The sequence below is a fragment of the Elgaria multicarinata genome, chromosome 11 (genome assembly GCF_023053635.1).
Source record: "Elgaria multicarinata webbii isolate HBS135686 ecotype San Diego chromosome 11, rElgMul1.1.pri, whole genome shotgun sequence".
Lineage (NCBI taxonomy): Eukaryota > Metazoa > Chordata > Lepidosauria > Squamata > Anguidae > Elgaria > Elgaria multicarinata.
The window spans coordinates 41,683,336-41,710,587 of NC_086181.1; the positions used below are offsets into that span (position 1 = coordinate 41,683,336).

Consider the following 27,252-nt stretch of genomic DNA (forward strand, 5'->3'; position numbering starts at 1 on the left):
TGCTACTATAGAGAAGGCAGAGAAGTCTCCAACTACAAAGTACATTGGCAAAATCTGGTGCCAGCCAAGGCAGCCTCCTGAATCCAAGCATAAACTGAAGATGGATGCAGGACGGTTTGCATCCAGAGAGAAGGCTTGCCATCAAAATAGTGGATTTCCAGTGTTACTGTTGCTGCTGTTGCTTCTCCATTGGGTGTGTGAAGTCGATACAATGAATTGTCTCACTATTGATCCTGCCCCTCTTGCATTTGAGTCATATCAGTCAGGGGACTTCATTATCGGTGGGATGGTTTCTCAGATTTGTACCTTTTCCCCAGCATTTAATTTCAAGGAATGTCCTTGGCAGGAGTTCTCTGAATTCAGAATGTAAGAATTTCTCCTCCTCCTCCTTCTTTCTGCTTCATTTCAATTTGGCCAGATCATAAACCTCAAACACTAAATACCAATTTCATTTAAAGGATCGACACTTGACATATATGCTTATACATTCTCCTTCTAAATGCAATAATTCCTCAGGATGTGTGTCACCACTTGCAGACATTACAAACTATATTGAAATTTGAAAAATTAGGAGAAGAAAAAGTTTTTACTTTTTTAAAAAAATAATAATAATCAGGTTAAGTCTAACAAGCAAGAAGACATAAAAATCTAAAAATAAAAATAAAGCAGCAGCCAAAAATTGTATAAAAATACTCATCAGTGTAGATGCCAGAACTACACAGTGCTTAATCACCATGGCTTCGTGTTTCATCTGAACAGGGACAATGATGAGGATCACCTGCGGGGGAGGAGGGAGGGAACAATTGGGTGGGAATAGATCAGAATGTTCTGCTTGAGATTCTTAAAGCTGACAATATCCTGGATTAGGGGGTCTGGCTGCCTGGATCTCTGATCTGGAGCTGTCCAACTGCGAGGTGAGGATACGTTTAACTGGAGGTCCAACGTCTTTCTCTAAATGATGAGTCTTACAGCCAAAGAATGTGATGTTCCATTTGGGAGCAATAGACCACATATACTCATCTGTCAGTGATGTGATAACATGTAGAAAACGTGAGCCACTCAATACTCCACATGTAGTGATCTGTATTAGAAATGGAACACCTTCTAGGCATTTAAATGGTAGAAGTTAATGCCTCCTAGACATTACATTGCTTACTATGCCTTTTCCTTGATTCCCCAATATTCTCTTTTCCATTATGTACACAAATCTGGAACTTTTTCTCACCTGGTTAACTTCTGCACCTTTCCCCCTCTTGTATAGCTCTGTACTTCCTTTTTCCAATTGTTCACTGTTTTTAACTTTTGTAAACTGTCCAGAGAGCTTCGGCTGTGGGGTGGTATATAAATGTAATAGATAATAATAATAATAATAATAATAATAATAATAATAATAATAATAATAAATACCATTTCATCAAATTAAATTTTCTGCACTCCTTTCCCACAATCTCACATTTTTTCTCATAATCCTTTCTTAACTGAAAATTACTTCTTAACTTGCTCTCGTAATGTGTTCTTAAAATTAGCAATGATTTTGGTTTTTTTTAAAAAAATGTATGGTGGCCTGATTTCATAGTTAAAGGCAAACTGGAACGTGAACACCAGCATTATTGTCATGTGCAGCATGGATTTAATGCACAGATGCTGAAGCATGGGTGGAGGAGCTGTGTCATTCCAAATGTTGCTGGATTCCAACACCCATCAGGCCCAAGGAGAAATACAATTAGAATTTTTGTGTAGTAGAATTCTCCAATGAAAGGCTGTTTGTCTTGATTTGCAGGGTGGTGACAAAGTTCTACCAGCACATCTTGGCCTTGGATTTTGCTGTCAATGAGATCAATAAGAATCCCAAGATCTTACCGAATGTCACACTTGGATTCCACATCTATGACAGCTACAACGATGCTCAGATGACCTATCGTACCACCCTGGACCTTCTCTTCAAATCCCACAGATTTGTCCCCAACTATGAATGTGATGCCAACAAAAAACTAATAGCCATCATTGGGGCACTTGCCTTTGATGCCTCACTACACATGGCAAAACTATTAAATATCTACAAGATTCCACAGGTAAGACCTTTTCTTGGGGGTCAACATCTCTACAGGCTAGCAATGGGAGCAGTTGGGGCAGCAAATGGGAGAGAGGTAGAACTGGGAAGGACAACTGCCCTTCACCACTGACACTTTGCTCCCACCACTTTTTTAAGGATAAGAGTCAGGAATCTACAATCTCATTCTTAGTATGCCCTTAGGATGCACATACATTTCCTAAAAATTAATAACTAAGAGGTGTTTTTTTTTAATGGGACCTAATATACACACTTATCCCCAGTCTGATTGCCTCATAAATAATATTTGATGAATTTAGCATTTTGCTCACATTACAGCATACTAGTAGCACAGATGGTGATGGTGGTTGTGATGATGATGATGATGATGATGATGATGATGATGATGACAATTCTTTCAGCTCACCTATGGCTCATATGCCCAAGCAGAGAGTGAAATGATGCAGTTCCCCTCTTTTTACCGCATGGTCCCAAATGAAGCCTATCAGTATAAGGGAATTATCAGCTTGTTTAAGTATTTCGGATGGACGTGGGTTGGGCTCTTTGTGGTGGATGATGATCAAGGAGAACGTTTCCTGCAGGCCTTTGAGCCATTGCTTTCCGAGAATGGAATCTGTTCAGACTTCACAATACCAATCCCTGCCCGAGCAAGTATTAACAGAAAACTAACTATAGGAGATTTTGTAGCCAATAATTATTATAGGCTCATCAATTTTGGGAAATCTAAAATATTTGTCATCTATGGTGAAATATATACCTTGATGTATATGTATTATTATTTATATGAAATAGGAATTCCTGAACATAAGGAAAATATATTTGTTGGAAAGGTATGGATTATAACAGCCCAGATTGATTTTATACTAGCAGATGTAAGCCGGGATTCCAATTTGCAAGTGTTCCAAGGCGCCATATACTTCAAGATTCACTCAAATGAACTTTTTGGGTTTGAGAAGTTTCTTCAGATGCTAAAACCTGATTGGTCAAAAGCAGATGACTTCCTGGAGCTGTTCTGGGAACAAGCATTTGACTGTTCTTTCCCAGATCCCCTGGTACCTTACAAGGTCTCTGGAAGATGCACTGGGGAGGAGAGGCTGGAGAACCTCCCTGCGCATGCTTTTGAAATGCCCATGACCGGCCACAGCTACAGTATTTATAATGCAGCTTATGCTGCAGCACACGCTTTACATGCCCTTTGCTCATCTCGGGCCAACCACAGAGGAATGGTGGGTGCCAAAAGTGTTGAACTAAAGAATCTGCAACCTTGGCAGGTAACACTTGTTTCCCAAATAATTGGTGAATGGGGTCACATACATTATCCGTGCTGTGTTCAGTGTATTCTGTGATTGCAACCTACAAAATAAGAAAATTACAAAATCATTTTTTCAGAGTGGATATTTGTGCATAAAAGAATGGGTGGAATTCAGCCCTAGTCATCCTTAGAGTAGACTTAGGCCATAGCTAGATCTAAGGTTTATCCCAGGATCATCCTGGGATCATCTTCCCTGCCTGAGCGCTGGATACCCTGTGTGGCACTTAGTTGAACAGCTTCAACCCCAGGACAATCCTAGGATAAACCTTGGGTCAAGCTACGGCCTTGGTGAAAACATTAAAAGTTTTTGTCATCTCTGACTTGTCCTATTGATTTTAGTAGATTTACTCTACATGTGACTAAGGGCCTTGCTAGACCTACCAGATAATCCGGTGGGAAGTAGGAGCGACGCTGCGCTACAGCTAGCGCGCGCTGTCGCCCTTTTCTAGACGTAACATGCGACAGGGTAAGGGAAAGCCCCGTCACGTTGTCCAGTGTTTTTAGGACTTTAAGGGCCATGTCCGCAGGAGCACACCAACGGAAAGGTAAGAAGTTTTTTTAAAAAATAAATAAATAAAGGGTTACCCAACTCCCCCTGCCCCTCATTTCCTCCCCCACAATGCCTGATGCCCCCCAGCCCACTGGCTCACCTGTCCTCTCCCCGCTCGCCATTCCCTGTCCCCACCCGTAATGCCCATTCCCATTCTTCTCCCCCCCGCTCGCCATACCCTGTCCACATTCTTCTTCCCCCCATCCACCATGTTCTGTCCCATCTGCCATGCCCAGTCCCTGTTCTTCTTCCTCCCGTCCACCATGCCCTGTCCCTGTTCTTCTTCCTCCCGTCCATCATGCCCTGTCCCCGTTCTTCTCCCCCCGTCTGCCATGCCCGTCCCCGCTCACCATGCCCTGACCCCATTCTACTCACCCCCGCTTGCCATGCCCTGTCCTTGTTCTTCTTCCCCCGTCCGCCATGACCTGTCCCTGTTATTCTCCCCCTATCTGCCATGTCCTGTCCCCGTCCGCCATGCCCATCCCCGCTCGCCATGCCCTGTCCCTTTTCTTCTCCCCCCGCGAGCCATGCCCTGTACCCGTTCTTCTACACCCCGCTCACCATGCCTTGTCCCCGTTCTTCTTCCCCCCGCTCACAATGCCCTGTCCCAATTCTTCTCCCCCCCATCCACCATGCCCATCCCCGCTCACCATACCCATCCCCGCTTGCCATGCCCTATCCTCATTCTTCTCCCCCCTCTCTCCTGCCGTGTCCACTCTTTCCCCCGGCCCCCACCTCCCCCCCCATGATCCCCCTCGCCCGATGGACACAGCGCTCCTATGGAATGGTGTGCCCAGTCCGCGGCTTCTCCCGGCTACTCACGAGTAAGCGAGCAGCCAGGAAAAGCCATGGACCCTGCTAGACCTTCTGCAGCCCTGGCCTCAGCCCGGGGCTGCAGAAAAGCTGGGCCATAACCACATTCGGTTATCCCAGGTCAAGGGAGGACTTAGCCCGGCCTGACCCTGGGATCCCCTGTGCATCATCTGGATGCAGAGAATCGGACTCAAAGAGTACTTATCAATGGAACCTTCTCAAACTGGGGAGAGGCAACGAGTGGGGTGCCACAGGGCTCAGTCCTGGGCCCAGTGCTCTTCAACATTTTTATTAATGATTTGGATGAGGAGGTGCAGGGAACGCTGATCAAATTTGCAGATGACACAAAATTGGATGGGATAGCTAATACCCTGGAAGACAGAAACAAACTTCAAAGTGATCTTGATAGGCTGGAGTGCTGGGCAGGGGGTTGGACTCGATGGCCTTGTAGGCCCCTTCCAACTCTGCTATTCTATGATTCTATGAGGGACACCGGGCCTCATACCGCGCTAACTCCTCATCTAGCAATGGGCAAATTCTGGATTGTTCTCCATATTAACAGGTTAAGATGTTTTGATTATTTTTTTATATTAAGCAAACAATATTTTCTCTCTCTCTCCCTCTTTCCCTCTCAACTAGCTCCACCAATTTCTTCAACACTTTTCATTTAACAACTCCGCTGGAGAAAAAATATCTTTGAATGATAACAGGGAAATACAAGGGGGATTTGATATTACAAACTTGGTTACATTTCCAAACAGCTCCTTCCTTAAAGTTAAAATTGGATGGGTTGATCCCAATGGTCTTGAAGGAGAAGAATTCACCATTAATAAGGACATGATTGTTTGGCACAGCGGCTATAATCAGGTGTGGATTTTATGATATTAAATATTCTTGGTGGGGCCATCATTATAAGTCAGAAATAAGAAATATCACTTTCACGACTGGATTGCTCAAATGATCTGGAAAGTTCTGGTTGACTGTTGCATTCACTATTATCTGCACTTTTCCATTCCAAATGATCACCAGTTTATTTGTATACCAGCTGACACCTATTGTACACTCTCATCAGAATTACTGTACATCTTTAAATACAGATCCTGCCAATTTCTGTCTGTAGTGATTCCTGCCAACCTGGATATCGGAAGACAAAGGTGGAAGGGAAGAAGTTTTGCTGTTACGATTGTAATCGATGTCCAAAAGGGAAGATTTCAAATCAAACTAGTAGGTGATATGATGCACCATGTATAACAGTAACTAAGGGCTCATCTACACCCAGCAGGATATCCTACTATGAAAGCGGTATGAAAGCAGTGTATAAAAAGCAAAAGCCATACTAATTCTTAGGGGTGTGCACGGACCCCCCACTCCGCTTCACTTTAAGATCTGCCATTTTCGGATCGGCCCTCTCCGCCCCCCCCCCTACTCCGCCTGTGCCCACTCCACTCCGCTCAGAGCTCCGGATCCGGATTGGAGCTCCGGTCCCCCCCCATAGGGGGGGTTACCGGGCCCTGCCGCCATCACCGCCCATGCGGCGACGGCGGAAGAGCCCGGTAAGGAGGAGGGGGGCCTTACCTGCCTCCGTCTGTGGTCCATCGCCATCTTCAATTGAGCCCGTGGTTCCACCAGGAAGTCTGGGACGCAAGTGCGGCCCAGACTTCCTGCTGGAACCACGGGCTCAATTGGAGACGCTGACAGACCCCGGACGGAGGCAGGTAAGGGAGAGGAGGGCGGGGGGGGGTTACCAGGCCCTGCCGCCATCGCCGCCCATGCGGCGACGGCGGCAGAGCCCGGTAAGGGACCAAGGGGGAGGGGGGCCTTACCTGCCTCCGTCCACGGTCCGTCACCATCATCAATTGAGCCCGTGGTTCCACCAGGAAGTCTGGGCCGTGCGGCCCAGACTTCCTGCTGGAACCACAGGCTCAATTGGAGATGCTGATGGACCGCGGACGGAGGCAGGTAAGGGAGAGGAGGGCGGGGGGCGTTACCAGGCCCTGCTGCTGTCGCCGCATGGGCGACAGCGACAGCAGCAGGGCCCGGTAAACCCCACTTACCTTTCTGGCGGAGCTCCGAATCGAGGCGAAGGATCCGCCTTCACCTCGATCCCCTTCGCCATGCTCCGCCGGCCCCCCAATCCTCTTCGCCTCTGCCTTAAGGGCAGGCGAAGCCCCCCGCTCTGCTACTGCTTCTCCGATCCGATTAGAAGCGGAGCACATCCCTACTAATTCTTTATAGTGGTATTGAAGTGCACTGAGAACTATTGCCATGACACATACCATATACCGCTTTCAGACCACATTTGTAGTGTTATATCCTGCTTGGTGTAGATGTGTCATGGGCCCCAACAGTTGTCAGTGCACTTCAATTACACTATAAAGCAGTAGTGTGGCTCCTGCCTTTCATATTAGGGGTGTGAACGGACCCCCCGCTCCGCTTCACTTGCAGATCCGCGATTTTCAGAGCGGGCCGCTCCGCCCACTTCCGCTCCGCTCCGCTCGGAGCTCCGGATCCGGATCGGAGCTCCGTTTTTTCCCCCATAGGCTTGCATTGAAAGCTAAAAAAATATTCAACTTTTTTTCTGTTCAAGTTAGAAACCTCACGTTTGGTACCATGACACCTCATGGGGGTATACACACGCACGCCAAGTTTCAAAGCAATCCCATCATCCCCTGATTTTTGGGGAATTTTTGAAAATCGGGCACCCCATTCACACCCCTTTTGATAGCTCCATCAATTTGCATGTTTGAAACCTCAAACATGCCACCATGACAGCTTATCAAGGGATAAACATGCATGCCAAGACTCAAGGCATTCCCATCATCCCCTGATTCTTGGGGAATTTATGAAAATCCAACACCCCATTCACACCCCTTTCGATAGCTCCGTCAATTTGCATGTTCGAAACCTCAAATTCGCCACCATGACAGCTTATCCAGGGATACACATGCACTCCAAGACTCAAGGCAGTCCCATCATCCCCTGATTTTTGGCGGGGCTCTAACCTCTAACGCACCACCCATAACCCTAATTCACACCCCTTTCGATAGCTCCGTCAATTCACACCCCCTTTTGATAGCTCCGTCAATTTGCACGTTAGAAACCTCAAACTTGCCACCATGACAGCTTATCCAGGGATACACATGCACGCCAAGACTCAAGGCAGTCCCATCATCCCCTGATTTTGGGGGAATTTATGAAAATCCAACACCCCATTCACACCCCTTCCGATAGCTCCATCAATTTGCACATTATTGTTGCTCAATAAACAGCAGGAAGAATTTTTTAAAAAAGGCTATATCTGTCTTTTACCAGCAATAGGGGGTCGTGCCCGGGGGAAGGGGAAGCAGCTGCCAGTTCAGCTCAAGAAAGCCATTGCTTCACCAACAGCTCTGAGCTTGAGAAGTAAATGCTCACTTCAACTCATAATAGGCATCGCTCCACCACTAAGAAGTAAACACTGACTTCGACTCATGATAGGCATTGCTCCACCGTTTTACTCTCTTTGGAAGGCTCTAATGGCCTTCCAGTGCAGGAGAGAGTGGGGGCACGTCCACAATGAGATGCCCTAGGGGAGCTCATCCCCTTGCACCACATCTTTTCAGTTGTTCCCCAAAGTTAGGGTGGATAGCAGTGCTGTGTTTCTATCTCTTATTCTTGGCTTAGTATATGATTTCAGGTTGTGTTTGTGCATTGGTGGGGCTACTGTGTTAAAAAACACGGGGAAAAGTCCGTTCAGATGAAGAAAGAGAAGTTTCCCAGAATCCCAAGTTACCCGTTTTGCCTATGCCCTCCTCTAACTTTGGGATCATGTGATCATGACTGGGAGCTGACTCTGCCCCTCAGCCCTTTGAAAAAGGTATTTTTCCCGCCGATTTTTCCAAAAATTCTAGCGTGCGACCCACACCACGCAGAGAGGTGAGAGTAGTATCAAAATGACCCCCATCCACGACTCTCTGTGCACAAGAATTTTCAGAACGATAGCTTAAAAATCAACCCAGTTATCCCCGATTGTTTTCCTCAATGCAATCCTATGGGCGAAAACCGCCGTTTGAGCAGCGCTGTTTGTTGACCCGATTTTTAAAAAATTCTAGCACGCGACCCGCACGATGGAGAGAGGTGAGAGTAGTCTCAAAATGACCCCCATCCACGACTCTCTGTGCACAAGAATTTTCAGAACGATAGCTTAAAAATCAACCCAGTTATCCCTGTTTGTTTTCCGCAATGCTATCCTATCGGCGAAATGTTTGAAGATGGCGATTGGAGCGCTCCGCCTGAACTAGGAGCTCCGAAAAATGGCCGCTTCTCTTCGCCTTGCTTCTAGGGGTCCGCGGTCCACTTCTACTCCACCTCTGGGTAAGGCGGAGCAGGCCAATCCGCTACTGCTTCTACGCTCCTAATCGGAGTGGAGCACATGCCTATTTCATATACCATGTTCATACTGCTTTCATAGTGGACTATGCTGCTTGGTGTAGTTGAGCCCTAAGATTAATGTCCTTCAACACACTGGAAGAGGGAACTCCCACCATGTGCATGTACTGTAACGACTTTTGGGATTTGGGAGTATCCCTCTAGTATACCAAAGTAATTGCGGACAAGACAAACTCAGAATTTCAAATCATAAGATAGTTTTCTGCAGAAGAACTGATAAAATCAAATGAAGTTAGTGGTGGAAAGGGTTCACATAACTAAGGGCTTTGCTAGACCTGCCGGCTTATTCCGGCAGGGAGGCGGGGCCAAGGCACACTAACGTTAGCGCGCGCCGCCTCAGCTTCCAGACGCCGGACGCGCAGGGACGACGCAAGCACTGCAGCATCCGCCATTTTTTTTTTAGTTTAAAGGGGCCAGGTGCGGCCCAAAGACTCCGGAGAAGGTAAGGTTTTTTTTTATGTAACCCACCCCATCCGCCCTCCCTCGCGATCTCCTGTTCGTCGTCCCCCGCCCTCCCTCGCGATCTCCTGTTCGTCGCCCTCCGTCCCCCTTCGCGATCTCCTGTTCGTCGCCCCCTGCCCTCCCCTCTCCTGCCGGTCCGGCCTTTCCTCCCCCATATCCCCCCCCAGATCACACACACACACCCGGCACGATGGGCACAGCACTCGTATGAGCGCTGTGCCAGGTCTGCGGCTTTCTGGCGCTACTCGAGAGTAAACGAGTAGCCGCAAAAAGCAACGGAAGTAGCTAGACGTTTTCCAGCTCCAGCCTGAGGCCGGGGCTGCAAAAAAGGCGTGCCATAAGCGACTTGCTTATGGCACGTTAGAGGAGGCCGCAGTGCGGCCTGGGCCCAGATTCCCCTGTGCGTCATCAGGGAAACCGGGTCTCAAGGTGTGCTAAGGCCTCGTCTAGCAAAGCCCTAAGTTCACATAACTCAGCATTCAGATGAGAACCCATTTCTTTCTTTTTCAGGCCCTGATGACTGCTCTGAATGCCCAGAAGATCTATATCCAAACAAAGACCAAGATGAATGCATCCCAAAAGTCATAAGCTTCCTGTCCTTTGAAGAACCCTTAGGGAAAAGTTTAGCTTCCATTGCTGTTTCTTTTTCCTTGATCACAGTCTTGGTGCTGCACACCTTTATTAAGCACAGGGATACCCCCATAGTCAAAGCCAACAATCGGGGCCTCACTTACACTCTCCTCATCTCTCTCCTGCTTTGCTTCCTCTCTTCTTTGTTGTTCCTCGGAAAGCCTGAGAAACTGACTTGCCTTCTTCAACAACCAGTTTTTGGTTTGATCTTCTCAGTGGCTGTTTCATGTGTGTTGGCCAAAACCATCACTGTGGTTGTAGCTTTCATGGCCAACAAGCCAGGGTCTACCATGAGGAAGTGGGTGGGAAAAAGACTGGCCACCTCCATTATTCTTTCTTGCTCCCTCATTCAAGTTGGCATTTGTGTTGTGTGGCTCACAACCTCTCCCCCATTCCTGGATTTAGACATGCAGTCAGTCCCTGAAGAAATCACTGTGCAATGTCATGTAGGTTCTGCCATCATGTTTTATCTTGTCCTAGGCTACATGGCACTACTATCCATCATCAGCTTTTCCGTGGCTTTCTTAGCTAGGAATTTGCCAGACACCTTTAATGAATCCAAATTTATCACCTTTAGTATGCTGATGTTCTGCAGTGTTTGGTTGTCATTTTTTCCAGCCTACCTGAGCACCAAGGGCAAATACATGGTCGCAGTGGAGATCTTCTCTATCTTAGCTTCTAGTGCTGGGTTGTTAGGCTGTATCTTCTCTCCAAAATGTTACATTCTTCTCTTCAAGCCTGAGCTGAACAACAGGGAACTGATAATGGGAAGAAAGAATTAGAGCATCAAACTTTACAGTTCAATATATTACTTCCCTGCTGTCCAATGCATTGAGGCAGTGGGGGTAATTTTAAAAGATATCAGACAACCGTGTTCAACTCATGTTACAGAATTCACCTATCATCTCTGTCTATCACCAGAGGGCTTAGAAGTAGGACATTGAGACCTTTCATGTTAGCCTCGCTTCAGACAAATGTTCTTTCACTCCTCCTTTCCCAGAATGGATTAACTCAGCAGCTGTTTCCAAGGAGACCCAACTTGGACCAACAGCTGTGTCAGCTGAGTCCAACTATCAATATTACTCTTCCTCTCCCAGAACTATGTCTTCATTCACCATTCCTGATGGCCACCACAAAATCAATAACCAAACTTGATGTTCCTTCCTCTGCTGTCTCCATTTTGTCGCTTAGGTATGTTTCCGTACAGGCTTCAGCTGATACAGGTTGCTAAGCAACAGTAACAACACGTAATATCTTAATGCTTCTGTACAAGCATGATCAGGATGCTCTTACTTTCTGCTGCTCAAAATACATTTGATATAAAATGAAAATTATATGATATACTAGCTGCTCACGGCGTAACATACGCCGTTGTAGCATATCTTAACAAAGCTGCCCCTCGCCCGACTCCTCCGGGATTTCCAAGGAAAACCTCCCCCCTTTCTGCCTCTTCACTCCCTAACCCCATGAAGTGGGCAGCACCATGTTCCAGAGTATGAGTGAGGCATGGCCAGGGCCCTTGGTGGCTGGGTGGGAGGCTGCTTGCCTCCTGATAGCCCCAGGCCCAGCCGTGCCTTGCTCATGCTCTGGACCATGGTGCTGCCCCCTTCATGGTGGGGGGGAGCGAAGAGGCAGAAAGGGTTGAGGTTTACCTTGGAAAGTCCGGAGGAGTCAGGCGAGGGGCAGCATTGTTAAGATATGCTACAACGGCGTATGTTACGCTGGGTGCAGCTAGTGTATCATATAATTTTCATTTTATATCAACCGTATGAGCTGGAACAGATGTGTATGCATGTTTCCAGTTTATTTTTAGATAAGAATTTATCAAAATGAACATTTTTTTTCATAATTTGATGAAACAATAGTTTTGATTAAAAATCAATCAAAACGGAAGAGAAGCCAAAGATAACAAATTCACCCATCCCTATTTCAGGAAACAGTACAATGTCTCATTAAAATGTGTTGACACTGGAATTGAGCCAGCTGGTATAGATAGGGTGGAAACAGCTCTGGGGGGAGAGAGGGGGGGCACCACAGTAAATGTTCAGTAAGATATATTCCTTTAAAAGTATTGGAAACATTCCTCCTCCATAGCAAAATCAGCCCTATCATAATTCATAAATGGTTTTCATTCTTCCCTTCTGGTATGTCATAATAGTGTCCTTCTGAAGTGTAGGAATTCAAAACTTTCCTTTCATTTGCATAATTGTATAGCCTTCACATATCAAATATCAAGCATATGTTCTGAATCTGACAATTTATTTCTGTAATAATTATAAATGCAAGCCTTTTGTATAATTCTACAGCTGTGTTGGATTTTCTATATAAATTGCAGTGACCCTGTCTTTTGATTGGACTTTTTTCAGTGTTTTGAAGCAGTAGCCCCTGTAAATTCACATGCACAACCTTAAATCATATACTAAGTAAAATAACTAATAGGCAATGCACCACTGCAGGGTACCCACTAGTGGTGTGCACGAACCCACCAATCCGCTTCTCTTCCAGATTCCCCTCCCCCAGACTTGCATTGAAATCCAAAAAAGCCTACAACTTTTTTCCTGTTAACGTAAGAAACCTCAAGTTCAGCAGCATGATAGCATATCCATTTATACACATGCATGCCAAGCCTCAAGGAAATTCAAACATCCCCTGATTTTCGGGGAATTTTTGAAAATCAGACACCCCATTTTAAGACATGGGATTTACTCCAACATTTGGACAGATAAAAACTTGGAAGCAGGCGCCCTCACAGATGCCATCTAGATCCACATTCATGGCAAGTTTCAAGCAAATCACATCATCCCCTGATTTTTGGCGGGGCTTTAACCTCTAACTGAAGAAGCCTAATCTGGACCCGGAGGACGTTAACAACGACAGGCCGGTGGCTAATATCCCTTTCCTGGCCAAGGTGTTTGAGCAGGTGGTTGCAGGACAACTCCAGTCACTCTTGAATGAAACAGATTATCTAGATCTATTTCAATCAGGTTTCAGGCCTGGTTTTGGAACAGAAACTGTCTTGGTCGCCCTGTGGGATGACCTCTGCCGGGAGAGAGACAGGGGGAGTGCGACCCTGTTGGTTCTCCTGGACCTCTCAGCGGCCTTCGATACCATCGACCATGGTATCCTTCTCGATAGATTGTCTGAGTTGGGAGTGGGAGGTATTGCATTGCAGTGGTTCCGCTCCTACTTGGATGGCCGATTCCAGAAGGTGGTGCTGGGGGATTATTACTCTGTGCCGTAGCTCCTAAACCCTGGGGTTCCACAGGGCTCTATCTTATCCCCTATGCTGTTTAACAAATACATGAAGACGCTGGGGGAGGTTATCCGGAGATGCGGACTGAGGTGTCATCAATATGTGGATGATACCCAGCTAAAACATTTCCTTTTCATCAAACCCAGGTGAGGCAGTGACTGTTCTGAACCAGTGCCTGGGCAAGGTAATGGACTGGATGAGGGCTAACAAACTGAGACTCAATCCAGACAAGACGGAGGTACTGTTAGTGTGTGGTTCATCTGTCCGGCGAGGTGATGTTTGCCCTGTCCTGGACGGGGTTGCACTCTCCCTAAAGGATCGGGTCCATACTTTGGGGGTGCTCTTGGCTCCAGAACTGTCACTTGAGGCACAGGTGAACTCAGTGGCAAAGAGCACCTTTTATCAGCTTAGGTTGATGTACATTGATGGTGCTATATAAAATAATAATAATAATAATAATAATAATAATAATAATAATAATAATAATAATAATAATAATAATCCAACTACTCCCTTATCTGGACAGAGGTAGCCTAGCTACAGTTATCCATGCTCTAATAACCTCTCGTTTGGATTACTGCAATGTGTTGTACATGGGGCTGCCTTTGAAAATGGTCCAGAAACTTCAACAAAGCAGGGCAGCACGTTTACTAACAGGGACTGGCCGACGAGACCACATTACGCCAGTCCTTTTCCAGCTTCATTGACTGCCAGTCCAGGTCCAGGCTCGATTCATAGTGCTGGTATTAACATTTAAAGCCCTAAACGGCTTGGGGCCAGGTTATCTGAAGGAATGCCTCCTCCCATATGTACCTGCCCGGACCTTAAGATGATCTACAGGGGCCCTTCTCTGTGAGCCCCTGCCAAAGAAAGTGTGGCAGGTGGGAACTAGAAGGAGGGCTTTCTATGCTGTGGCACCCCAGTTGTGGAATGAGCTCCCCAGAGAGGTCTGCCTGGTGCCTACACTGTACTGCTTTCATCGCCAGCTGAAGTCCTTTTTATTCTCTCGATATTGTAACACTTAATTTTAACTTAAATTTAAATTCTACTGTTCTAACTCTGTATTTTAATCTTATATCAATTTTGCTATGTAGTTTTATCCTGGTTGTGCTTTTTATACTGTATTTTGTAATTGTGCTTTTAACCTGTTGTTTGTTTTACGATGGTTTTAAATTTTGTGAACCGCCCAGAGAGCTTCGGGTATTGGTCGGTATAAAAATGTAATAAATAAATAAATACATGAATAAAAATAACACATCACCCCTAACCCCAATTCACACCCCTTTCGGTATCTCTGTCGATTTTCATGTAAGAAATGTCAAATTAGACACCATGACACCTGATGCATGTATACACATGCATGCCAAGCCTCAAGCAAATCCAAGCATCCCCTGATTTTTGGGGATTTTTTGAATATCGGACACCCCAATATCTCAGTGATGTAAAGCTGCAGGCAGCTCAATGGAGCCATTTCAAAGGAAATCCCAACATGCCATGAATTGGGGAGCAGATAGCCCTAAATATGAATTGGGGAGAAGATTACCTTAAACCCTTCTTCCACACATGAAAAATTTATTTGGAACGTCAAAAAGTCTAAGTGAGCGCAGGAAGGACTTATCCCCTGATTCAAAGCAACACACACACAAACCATCCCTGCGAGGTGGGCACAGAGGAGGGGGACTGGCATCAAGCATGCTGGAGGCTGGTGGGCACGAACTACAAAGCCCATCATGTAGTGCAGCTCCCAGGAGGAGGAGAGAGGGAAGGCAGCCAGGCAGCCAGGCAGCAGACATTTCTGGGGGCACAAGGAAGTGAGGCAAGGATTGTTTGTTTCTTTCTAAGCCAGCAGTAACGCATTGCAAACCAACCCTGCGAGGTGGGCATAGAGGAGTAGGACTGGGAGCAAGCATGCCGGAGGCTGGTGGGTACAAACCACAAAGCCCATCATGTAGTGCAGCTCCCAGGAGGAGGAGAGAGGGAAGGCAGCCAGGCAGCTAGGCAGCAGACATTTCTTGGGGCACAAGGAAGTGAGGCAAGGATTGTTTGTTTCTTTCTAAGCCAGCAGTAACGCATTGCAAACCAACCCTGCGAGGTGGGCACAGAGGAGTAGGACTGGGAGCAAGCATGCCAGAGGCTGGTGGGTACAAACCACAAAGCCCATCATGTAGTGCAGCTCCCAGGCACCAGGTGGGCAGAGAGGCAGGCAGAGATATGCCATAGATCTATGGGGGAGTCAGTCCCAACAGATGCCCCACCACAGCAGCACCTCGGGGGGAAGGCAGGCAGGCAGGCAGGCAGGCAGGCAGCCAGCCAGCCATTGTTTAATAATGGCTATGATCACAGTGCAGTCAATCAACTCTGAAGCAAGGATCACAAAGCTTTACTCTTATCCTCCTAGCCTCCTAGTTATGGGATGCAAAAGAAAAGGCATCTCTCTGTGCTGCTCCCACCTCACATGGATGGTTTGCATTACTGGCTTTGAAACAATCCTTGGCTCACTTCCTTGTGCCACCAGAAATGTCTGCTATTAGTTATGGGATGCAAAAGGGATCTCTCTGTGCTATTCTCACCTCACAGGGCTGGTTTGCTTAACTGGCTTTGATGGCTTGGAAAGTGGAAACAATCCTTGGCTCACTTACTTGTGCCCCCAGAATTGTCTGCTGCATGCTTGCTTTCCTACCTCCGCCTGGGTGCTGTCATTGTGGAATATTGGGATCTGCTGCCTGGGACTTACTTCCCCATAGATCTATGGCATATCGTGTGTGTGTGTGTGTCACCTCTCTGCCTGCCACTCTGCCCTCCTGGTGCCTGGGAGATGTAGATGGGCTGTGTGGGTCACCCCACAAGCCTCTTGTATGCTCGCTCCCAGTGTTTCAGGCCAGGGCATAGCTGCCACCTGCTTCTGCCTCTCCTCTTCTGTGCCAACCTCACAGGGCTGGTTTGTGGGTGTCTTGCTTTGACTCAGGGCATTAGTCCTTCCTGGGGATGAAAAGGCAGCTGCATTGCTGCTGCGCTCACCCTGTTGAAGTTCCTTGTTAATTTTTGAAGTGTTGAAGATTCTTATTTAGGTTTATCTTTAAATATTCCCTACAATTCATAGATACATTTCTGAAAATGGGGTGGTGGATTTTTACATATTCGCCAAAAAAATCACTGGATGCTTGGATTTGCTTCAAACTGGCCATGAATGTGGATACATGGATAAGCTCTCATGGTGCCAGTTTTGAGGTTTTTATAACGTTAAAAGTGATGGAGATGTAGAAAGTTTTGTTAATTGGGGTTAGGGTGGAGGGTTAAAAAGTTTTTTTTAAATCGCTAAAAATCAGGGCATGGTTGGATTTCCTTGAAACTTGGCAAGAACGTGTATCTAGGTGGAACCTGAGATAGTTTCCTTCTTCCCTCCCCATCCCTTTTTCCTTGTGCTTTGTGTCTTTTTTAGAATGTAAGCCTGATGGCAGAGACTGTCTTCTTTATTGATAAATTGTCAGCCGCTCCAAGAGCCTTTTGGCTGAGGGGCGGGATAAAAATACTCTAAAATAAATAAATAAATAAATAAATAAATAAATAAATAAATAATAGTGCCCATTTTCAAATTTGTATCTTGAAAAATGAAAGAGATACTTGCATTTCTGAAAATGGGGTGGGGGGTATTTACATATTTGCCACAAATCACTGGATGCTCAGATTTGCTTCAAACTGGCCATGAATGTGGATGCATGTATAAGCTCTTGTGGTGCTGATTTTGAGGTTTCTAACATTAAAAGTAAAAAACTTACAAGCATTTGATTTTCAGTGCAAGTCTATGGGGGGGGGAAACGCAGAGCTCCGATCCAGATCCAGAGCCCCACCGCGGAGCGGAGCAGACCATAGGCGGATTGGTGCATGGTAGAGCAGACTCGATCTGGAAGTTGCGGTTCGGGATCCAGAGCAGATCGGGGGGTCCGTGCACAGCCCTACCTTTAATGAATCCAAATGTATCACCCATAGTATGCCGATGTTCTGCAGTGTTTGGCTGTCTTTTGTTCCAACCTACCTGAGCACCAAGGGCAAATACATCGTAGCTGTGGAGATCTTCACTATCTTAGCTTCTAGTGCTGGGTTGTTAGGCTGTATCTTTCCTCCAAAATGTTACATTATTCGCTTGAAGCCTGAGATGAACACCAGGGAGCAGCTTATAAGGACAAAAACATGAAGATCAACTTCTCTTATCAAATGTACAGGAGTACTGCCTGTGAACAAAAGCCGGAAGTTTGGTCCTTCTCAGAGTCATCCCAATTAAAATAGAGAAACAAGAAACGTGATATGCATTTTCTATTGTGGGTGAGGGAGGACGCATGAAAGAAGACACAGACACCAGAGCATTGGGTATAACTAGGGCCTCTTTTATTGAATAATTCTGTTAATCCAACCCTCCCCGGATCTGAGTGTGACAGTGCGGGAATCTCACATCTACTCAGGCCTACTGCCTGCCAAAGGGCGAGCCATTCTCCAGGCAAGAAGCCGTTTCACCGGCTCCCTGCCTGTACGACACTCTGAGAGTGTGGAGAGACCATCCCACTGCACCCCCCGCCCACTGCCATAAGGGACAGTGGGTAGATGCAGTCAGTATGGTCTCCAACTGCACGCCATAGCCTGACTCGCAAGCCGCACAACCCCGAGGAGCAGGTCCTCTGGCTATGCAGCTCACCGCCCAGGGTGCCAGTGGGCTCACCGTCCCTGTCTTAGGTTTTGATTCCCGCACCTTCCTGCCACAATAGGGGACCAAGCCTCAGCTTAGGTCCCCTTTCCCCCACCGACCAGGGAAAAAATCCCGCAGTCCCACACTCAGATCCTGCAGGAAATTATCATTTCCTGCATCGGAAAGGTGGACTCCATCTGCCCTATAAAGCTCTGTTCTGTCCGGTGCAATATCGGGGTGCGGGATGACCCATTCCCGCTTTCCCCACAAAACTCTCTAATTTCTCTGTTCACCTTGTGAACCGCCCTATTTAAACCTTTAATATTAAGTCCCTCACGCCAATGGCGCCGAGGCAACATGCAAGACCAGACGATCCACGACAGTGGCCATCGTCTCCAAATATATTCGAAATCCTCTTCAGCCTGTATAATCAGGGCCTTTCCTTTTAGAAGGCCTAAATCATTGCCTCCCAGGTGAATCACCAACACCTGTGGAGGGCCAAACTTAACCTCAAACTGTGATAGAGTATGAAATAGACCTCCCCATCTCAAACCTCGCCGTCCAACCCAGTGAACGACGGCTGCCAGTCCAAGCCTCAGCAAAGACCCATGTCTGTCTGAGATGCTCTGCGACTGGCCCAGAACACCACACTGTGTTCACATTAGAATCAGGGGAGGTTCCAATCTTGTATGAAATAGACCTCCCCATCTCAACCTCGTCGTCCAACCCAGTGAACGACGGCTGCCAGTCCAAGCCTCAGCAAAGACCCATGTCTGTCTGAGACGCTCTGCGACTGGCCCAGAACACCACACTGTGTTCACATTAGAATCAGGGGAGGTTCAAATCTTGACTCAAAATCTGGTGGAAATGAAAAACTATTAATTCCACATCCAATTAGTAACGCACATAGGTCTTGAAGGCTCTGGAACGCCATCTACCTATGGCCCCAATCTTTGTTTCAGGCATCCCGGCCACTGCCGCTGTAGTTGCCGCTCCAATTTGGAAGGGGTGTGTTCCAAATTGGCCATTATCCAGTCCCGTAGCCTGTAACGCCTTCTTGTCTACAGACCAAAACTGGAACTTGGTCACTGGGGACTTGTCTACCTGTCGGAATGGTAGCCCTGCCAAGTCTTCTAGTAAACAAGGCTCTCATTGCTGCTACTGGGCAAATTTCAAAACATCTAGCAGACGCTATTATACTAGAGTCTCTAGCTTTCTGATCCATCTTAGATTGCCTAAAGGCAATCCTAATCTCGTCCCCGAGAATTGAATGTCCTTAATTTGAAAAGCTTTGTTAGACACGACCTTCATAGAGAATGCCAGTACCTCGCTAACTCGGAACACACTAAAAAACATTATCAAGGCACTGGCATGAAATAAATCCTGTTCATAAGGTGATGAACATATTGCTATCTACTGTTGACGTAGTCCCAACAGTATATCCAGGTTATTTGGCTTGCGTTTGCCGGAAGGGGCTGGAGCAATTCCAGCCCCAGCCCTCAAGCGCACGCTTGAGTCTAGTGTCCGAGGTGTGTGCCCTCGAACCCCATAGTCTTAGCCTCAAATGACAAAAAATGCCAATTTCCATTTCAAAGTCCCGATGGCTACGCCTCTACTGTGCGAAGCCACGTGGAACTGCATTATGTGGTCCATGGGAATAGGCCATTGAGCTGCTAAATCTGAGGAGATCAGAAAAGCGTGGAATTCTCTACCTGCGCGCTCATGTAGCGCTCTGGTACCTGGGGCTACAGACCTGTTCATGGCTTCCAACGCTTTGTCCCTCCAAGATCCCCAAGTATCTGGGCATGGGATCTGGAAACTATCTATCTGCTGGGGCCAATTCCGGGAACCTGGAAATCCGGTTGCGCGACAAGGCATCAGCAATTCCATTATCTAGCCCGGGAACATGCCTTGCATAAAAGGTGATATTAAACTGGAGGCAAAGGAGCATCAAAGCTCTGACTAGTCTCATTACTCGCTTGTTTGGAAAATAGAATTGACAACCTGCATTGTGGCTTGGTTATCACACCGAAGTGTATGGATGAATTGGAAAGGAGGTCAGCCCACTGCCAGACTGCTATGACAATAGGAAAAATTCCAGCAAGGTCTTCTTCTCTCTAACTCATTGGCCATTGTTGAGCGCACCAGCGTTCCTTAAGGATCACCCCGAAGCCATATGACCCAGACGCATCTGAGTGCCCTTGTAACTGAACTTCTAGAAGAAAGTCAGCACTCGAAAAGGAATGCCATTGAATTGGTTCAAAAAAGACGCCTATACCACCAGGTCAGCTCTCCTTTCAACCAATACCTGTATGCGATGAAGGGGTCGCTTGACCCCTTTCATCGCATCATATAATAGCCTGGACGATGCCTTTCAAGGTGCTATCACTCTGTAGGCAAAATTCAGGTAGCCTGTCAGCTCCTGAAGTTGCCTCATAGTGATCTTATGGGCCTTGGATATGGTTTCTACGAGGTCGTTGAGATATTCTAGCTTATCTCTGGGCAGACTGCAAGACTGCTTACTGAAATCCAGCAAATCAATCGATATTCTCTCGTGGATTTCTTGGGCACATTGCCCAGGTGAGAAAGCCTCGAACGAGGCAGGGGAGGTTGCGCAAAAAAGGGTCTAAAACCCTACAAGCAATCACTTCCTTTAGAATTCCCCCCCCCCCTCGAACCAGATCCTCCATTGAATTAATGGAAGCCTGATTCTTAGAAACTTGGATCGGAGGACCCTGAAAAGGAATTCTAAAGCCAAACATAAACTTCTCGAAAAGAAAAGACGCGACATCCTGAGGTATATAATCGTGTAAAGCTAAGGATAGTTCGGGGTCTTAATTGGGCTGGGGCCCTTTGTAACAGGGCTGGATACATTGGGCTTGTTACTAGGGCGGAATTCCATTCCACCCTTCTTGATCTTGGGACATCCAGAGTATGGGTGATCCCCACCACAAATAGAGCATTCATACTTGAACTTGCACTGTGTCCGCGCACACGTGCCCTTGGAGTTAAACTCCCCACACAATAATCGGGGCTGAACTGATTGCTCATCATGCCCTTTATGCTGGAAGGGGCCATCCGGGCGTGACAGAATATGCCCACTATCCGCTCTTTCGCCAGAGATTAGTCTAGCTGGGGTCATAAATTGTAGCCATAAATCTGGCTCTTACACGTCCCATTTAACTTCTAGGTTAAACTGGGCCTTCAATCTGAAAAGCCTCATCCTACCCCAGCCATGCTGGGCATACATATTCAGTATAACATCTAAATTATCCAAACATTTAATTAACACTGTTGCTTCAATAAAGCCACTCTTATGAATATTATATATCCGGCCAACTAATTGGCCCAGGTTCTCTCAACCTTTCTCTTCTTACTACGCCCCTGATTTCTCTCATTGTTATTATCTTTGTCTTTCTGTTCTTCCTCTCTAAATAAGAGAGACACAGATCAAAAAATCACCCTTTCAAATCTTTCTTTGGTGGCATGTAATAGATGACATCCGATAGGCGTAGAAATTGCTCTATAAGGGTATTACACCGCTTAGCAGAGGAATAAGGATCACACCTTGGCTCCTCTTTATTGGTTTCTAATTCAGTTTGTATAGTTTACGAAGGTCTAATTGGCACAGGAGCAGTGCATTCAATAATAGGGGTTGCAGATGTCTGGGTCTCAGAAACTGCTTGCCTGGTAGAAGTGGGTGTGGGTTGCCAAACAGACACACATGCTTCTGGGGTTGCCTGCAGAGGGGTTTCAAATTCCTGTGTATCTCCTAACTCAATGGGTCTAGAAAAGGCCAGACTGGGCTCATGGCCCACGGAGGCGTTCCCCCAAGTGCAACTGGTGGACGTGTATGACCTGCTGTGGTGCACTGATACTCACTATGTGAGGACTTGCAGATGATGCCAAGGTGGACATGGCCACCGCTGCAGGGTTCTGTAACTTGGGAAGCCTCAAAAGCTTGCACTGAAGTTGACTCGTCTTGTGTGACGTCTGCTGCTTGCACCACAGAAGATTGTTCTGAAAAAGTAACTACAGATAAAACACTAGCTCTTTTACTCTTCTGCTTATTACCCTTGTATTTCGTATACCTTGCTTTCAGTTGTTGTTTGAGGGCTGCATTGTCTTGCTATAAAACAGCAATGCGTTGTAAAACCAAGGACCAAGAATGTAAGCCTATGCGGCAGGGTCTTGCTATTTACTGTTTTACTCTGTACAGCACCCTATACACTGATGGCGCCCTACAAATGAACAACAACAATAACAATAATTGAAGATTCTTCATCGTCAGATGAAGATGACGATGGTACTAGGATAGGGCGCTTTGCAGGCAAACTAGGTGCATTGCCCTTTCCACTACTCCCCCCGCAACCTTACTTGGGAGGCATGTAACAGAAAATAATAATCATAATAATAATAAATTAAATTTAATCCTAATTTAAACCAAGTAAAATTTAATGAGATAGCCAATAATAACTAGTTAAAATATAAATCTACAGTGTTAAAAAAAAATTAAACCAATTAATTAATTATGAATTAATTAAAATTTAATACAATAATTCCATTAATTCAGAGATCTACTTAGGACAGCTATTAATTAAATCAATTAATTTGAATTAACCAATCGATTTTAATTAAACCAAACTTGAAAAATTAAATTCAGATAATTTGATTCAATTAAACTCGACTAATTTCAACTCCCAATTCAAACTGGTGATCCTAAACCATTATCACTATTACTATCCACCTACATAGCAACATCAATGCACATGGCGCTGTAAATCGAATAAACAGCCAAATAAAATTAAAACAAACTTAACTACTCAATGGAAAATTATTCAAGGCCGCCAAATAAAACTAAATGTATTAATTTAACTAGAAAACTTAAAGAAATTTAAACAGAAACAAACACTGGCAAACTGCCTAAGGCAGGGGTGTAAAACAAAAGCGAAACTAGACTTAAATTATTCAAACCCAGACGAAGCTCAACTCTTCTTAACTTCAACAATATGACTGTTCTTAAGGCATTCAAAACCCAATGCCCCCTGCCGCGGGGCAAACGAGCTAAATGAATCAGGGTTCGCACACAACCCCAAATACCAAGAGCAGGGCACTTCACTAAAATAAAGGGAGAAAAGCGGGAACGATGTAATACAAAGAATAAGGAGGCTGAGATTAGGTACGGGATACTAGCGTGTGGCAAAGTTCCCCAGAGGACGGGCAATCGTTGGTGATATAGATGAACCAGGCCGTACCAACGCACCTCACCGGGAGACTTATCCCAAAGCTGCAGCATACCCCGTACTGCGATAAGGCTGGGCGAAGAGCCCGCCCGAAGGCCGCCCTGCCTCACCCTGCTCCCTTCAAACCACCCCCTTTTGCTCCAAACCACTTTAAATTAAAGAGTCAACGCCACTCGTACGAGCCGCCGCGCTTCTCAGGTGCTTGCTGCGGGAAACGACGACGCCTGGCCTCAGAGTCGCCGCTGCTGCCAAGAAAGCCTCCTCGCCCGAGCTGCCTGATAGCCAGCCGAAAAACCAAAAGAGGCCGAGCCTCGGGCGGTGCAGCTTTTATAGCCGCGGCGCCGCCCTAAGCACACGAGGCTCGCACCCAGAGCCACGTGAGTTCTTGCTCCTTTCCAGCCCCTCCCAACCCACAACTGTTGCCTTCCCGCCCAAACTTTCAGGTTGGGCGGTAAGCCTATTTCTCCTAACTTGGTTTTTAAACTGCTTGACTGAAATTCTGTTGAGCTCTTTTTGTCATTCTTCAGGGTGTAGCACCTTCCCCAGGGTTGTCCTAATGTTACATTTCCAAAAGGAAACTCTGGCTACATCTTGTCTCCAATGCAGGGGCTGCCAAGCCCAACCTACCAGCATGTGCCGGTGGGAAAGGAAGGGGAATATATGTTGCACGCATGCTCAGCATGTGTGCAGCATGAGGTATGGGTGGGGCAATGCTTATAAAGGCAAAGTACACCAGCAACCCAGGCCAAAGCTAGACCTAAGGTTTATCCTGGGATCACCCAGGGTTCGCCCCTGCCTGAGCACTGGATCCAGGATCCCCTCTCCAGAGGGGTATGTGACCTCTTTACACACCACAAAGGAAAGGGCTTTTTTTAGCTAGAAATTTGCCAGTTGCTTTTAATGAATCCAAGTTTGTCTCCTTCAGCATGCTGGTTTTTGGAGTGTTTGGTTGACTTTTGTTCCAACCTCCTTGAGTACCAATGGAACATACATAGTAGCTGTGGAGATCTTCTCTATCTTAGCTTCTAGTGCTGAGTTGTTGGGCTGTATCTTTTCCCCCAAATGTTATATTAATCTCTTCAATCCTGAGTTGAACAACAGGGAGCAGCTCATAAGGAGAAAATAATAACCGTCACTCTTCCCAATCAATGCATTACTTCTGTGGTGTCTAAGGAACTGAGGCAATGGAACTACTACTAAGAGATAGTAGCATCTATCTACTATCCCAGATAAACCATCTTATTCATGTGTAGCCTCTTTGAAACTAGTTAGACACACTATCAAGCTGTTATACAAATGGGGAAAAAACCAGCTCTAAAAGAATTCCATGTAACTCAATAAAAATCACCATTAGAATTTTATAAAAGCTGTTTATTTAAAAGCATCAGAAACACTCCTTCTTCATGTAGAAAACAACAGCATGGTGATTTGTAATATAATAAAAAAGTAACTTACAATTACTTTTCATTTGTTCATTCTTTCCTGTTATAATCTTGTCCCTGCCAGTTACATAATAGTACAAACATTATGTACCAAAAAAACCCCATTTTATCACTTCTTATCTTCATATTCATCTTAGATTCTGCAAGTGACAATGCATTTGGATTATAAATTGAAGTCATTTGTATAATTGCACAGCCATGCTGGACTTACTATGCAAAATTGCAGTGATCCTACTATACACTATCCAATAATCTAAAGTAAGACCAATGTTAGTAGCTTAGCGAGGTCAGAAACCTTGGAATGTAATCCGGGTGGGCTTCTGGCAGACATTCAGCTCTCCGTGGGAACTATATGACTAGGGCCATAACTAGACCGGGTGAAATCCCAGGCTGATCCCTGGGATCATCCCTGTGCATCCACATGACACACAGGGGGATCCCAGGATCAGGGAGGGATGATCCCTCTTTTGCTCTGGTATTTCACCCTCCCCTTTAGGCCTGGTTTCTCCAAAGCCTTGGGCCAAGCCTGAGACAACACAACAGGTGGTCATAGAATCATAGAATCATAGAATAGCAGAGTTGGAAGGGGCCTACAAGGCCATCGAGTCCAACCCCCTGCTCAATGCAGGAATCCACCCTAAAGCATCCCTGACAGATGGTTGTCCAGCTGCCTCTTGAATGCCAGCTGCCGCTTGAATGCCGTGGTTTGGTGCCACAGTTTGTCACAGCTCCTTGTAGTTACTTGCAAGGAGCTGTGACCCGCGCATGAGGCACAGAGATCCTCAGGAGTACTGCACCCATTGGGGTGGGGGAAGCGGGGATTTTTTTTTTAAAAAAACCACAAACTTCTTGAAGCTTTCTTGAAGCTTCTTGTGCTTAGTAGGGGTGTGCACGGACCCCCCGCTCCGCTTCACTTGCAGATCCGCCATTTTCTGGATCGGGCCGCTCCACCCCGCCCCCGCTCCGCCCACTTCCGCTCCGCTCCGCTCGGAGCTCCGGATCCGGATCCGGAGCTCCGTTTCCCCCCCATAGGCTTGCATTGAAAGCTAAAAAATTATACAACTTTTTTTCTGTTCAAGTTAGAAACCTCACGTTTGGCACCATGACACCTCATGGGGGTATACACACGCACGCCAAGTTTCAAAGCAATCCCATCATCCCCTGATTTTTGGGGAATTTTTGAAAATCGGGCACCCCATTCACACCCCTTTCCATAGCTCCGTCAATTTGCACGTTAGAAACCTCAAACTCGCCACCATGAAAGCTTATCCAGGGATACATACACACGCCGAGATTCAAGGCAGTCCCATCATCCCCTGATTTTTGGGGAATTTATGAAAATCCAACACCCCTTTCCATAGCTCCGTCAATTTTGCACGTTAAAAAAACCCCTCAAACTCACCACCATGAAAGCTTATCCAGGGATACCCTATGCCCTCCTCCAACTTTGGGATCATCATGACCGGGAGCTGACTCTGCCCCTCAGCCCTTTGAAAAAGGTATTTTTCCTGCCGATTTTTTAAAAACTTCTAGCGCGCGACCCGTACGACGCAGAAAGTTGAGAGTAGTCTCAAAATGACCCCCATCCACGACTCTCTGTGCACAAGAATTTTCAGAACGATAGCTTAAACCCCCCCCCCAGTTATCCCCGATTCTTTCCCTCAATGCAATCCTATGGGCGAAAAGCCGAAAACGCCGTTTGAGCCGCGCGGTTGACCCGATTTTCAAAAAAAATAGCACGCGACCCACACGACGCAGAGAGGTGAGAGTGGTCTCAAAATGACCCCCATCCACGACTCTCTGAGCACAAGAATTTCCAGAACGATAGCTTCAAAAACAACCTAGTTATGCACGATTATTTGCCGCAATGCAATCCTATGGCGAAATGTTTTCAAGATGGCGACCGGAGTGCTCCGCCTGAACTAGGAGCTCCGAAAAATGGTTGCTTCTCTTCGCCTTGCTTCTAGGGGTCCGCGGTCCGCTCCTACTCCGCCTCTGTGTAAGGCGGAGCAGGCCAATCCGCTACTGCTTCTACGCTCCTAATCGGAGCGGATCACACCCCTATTATTATTATTATTATTATTATTATTTATTTATATAGCACCATCAATGTGGATCTAGATGGCATCTGTGAGGGTCCCCACTTCAAATTTTTTATCTGTCAAAATGTCAGAGTAAATCCCATGTCTGAAAATGGGGTGTCCAATTTTCAAAAATCCCCCCAAAATCAGGGGAGCCTTGGATTTGCTTGAGGCTTGGCATTCATGTGTAAACATGCATTAGGTGTCACGGTGCCTAAAAGGGGTGTGAATTGGGGTTAGGGGTGATGCTTTAGAGGTTAAACCCCTGCCAAAAGTCAGGGGATGATGG

The 27,252-nt window shown here is 46.4% G+C and overlaps 1 protein-coding gene across 1 annotated transcript; it reads left to right on the forward strand.

Annotated features, from left to right (window-relative positions):
• Positions 1–211: 211 nt before the first annotated feature.
• Positions 212–20,116, forward strand: LOC134405911 (vomeronasal type-2 receptor 26-like). The gene is made up of 8 exons (XM_063137162.1): positions 212–366; positions 1,781–2,072; positions 2,473–3,342; positions 5,386–5,613; positions 5,844–5,970; positions 10,147–11,029; positions 18,317–18,338; positions 19,859–20,116. The coding sequence occupies exons 1-8, from the start codon at positions 212–214 to the stop codon at positions 20,114–20,116; spliced, it is 2,835 nt and encodes a 944-aa protein (XP_062993232.1).
• Positions 20,117–27,252: the final 7,136 nt, after the last annotated feature.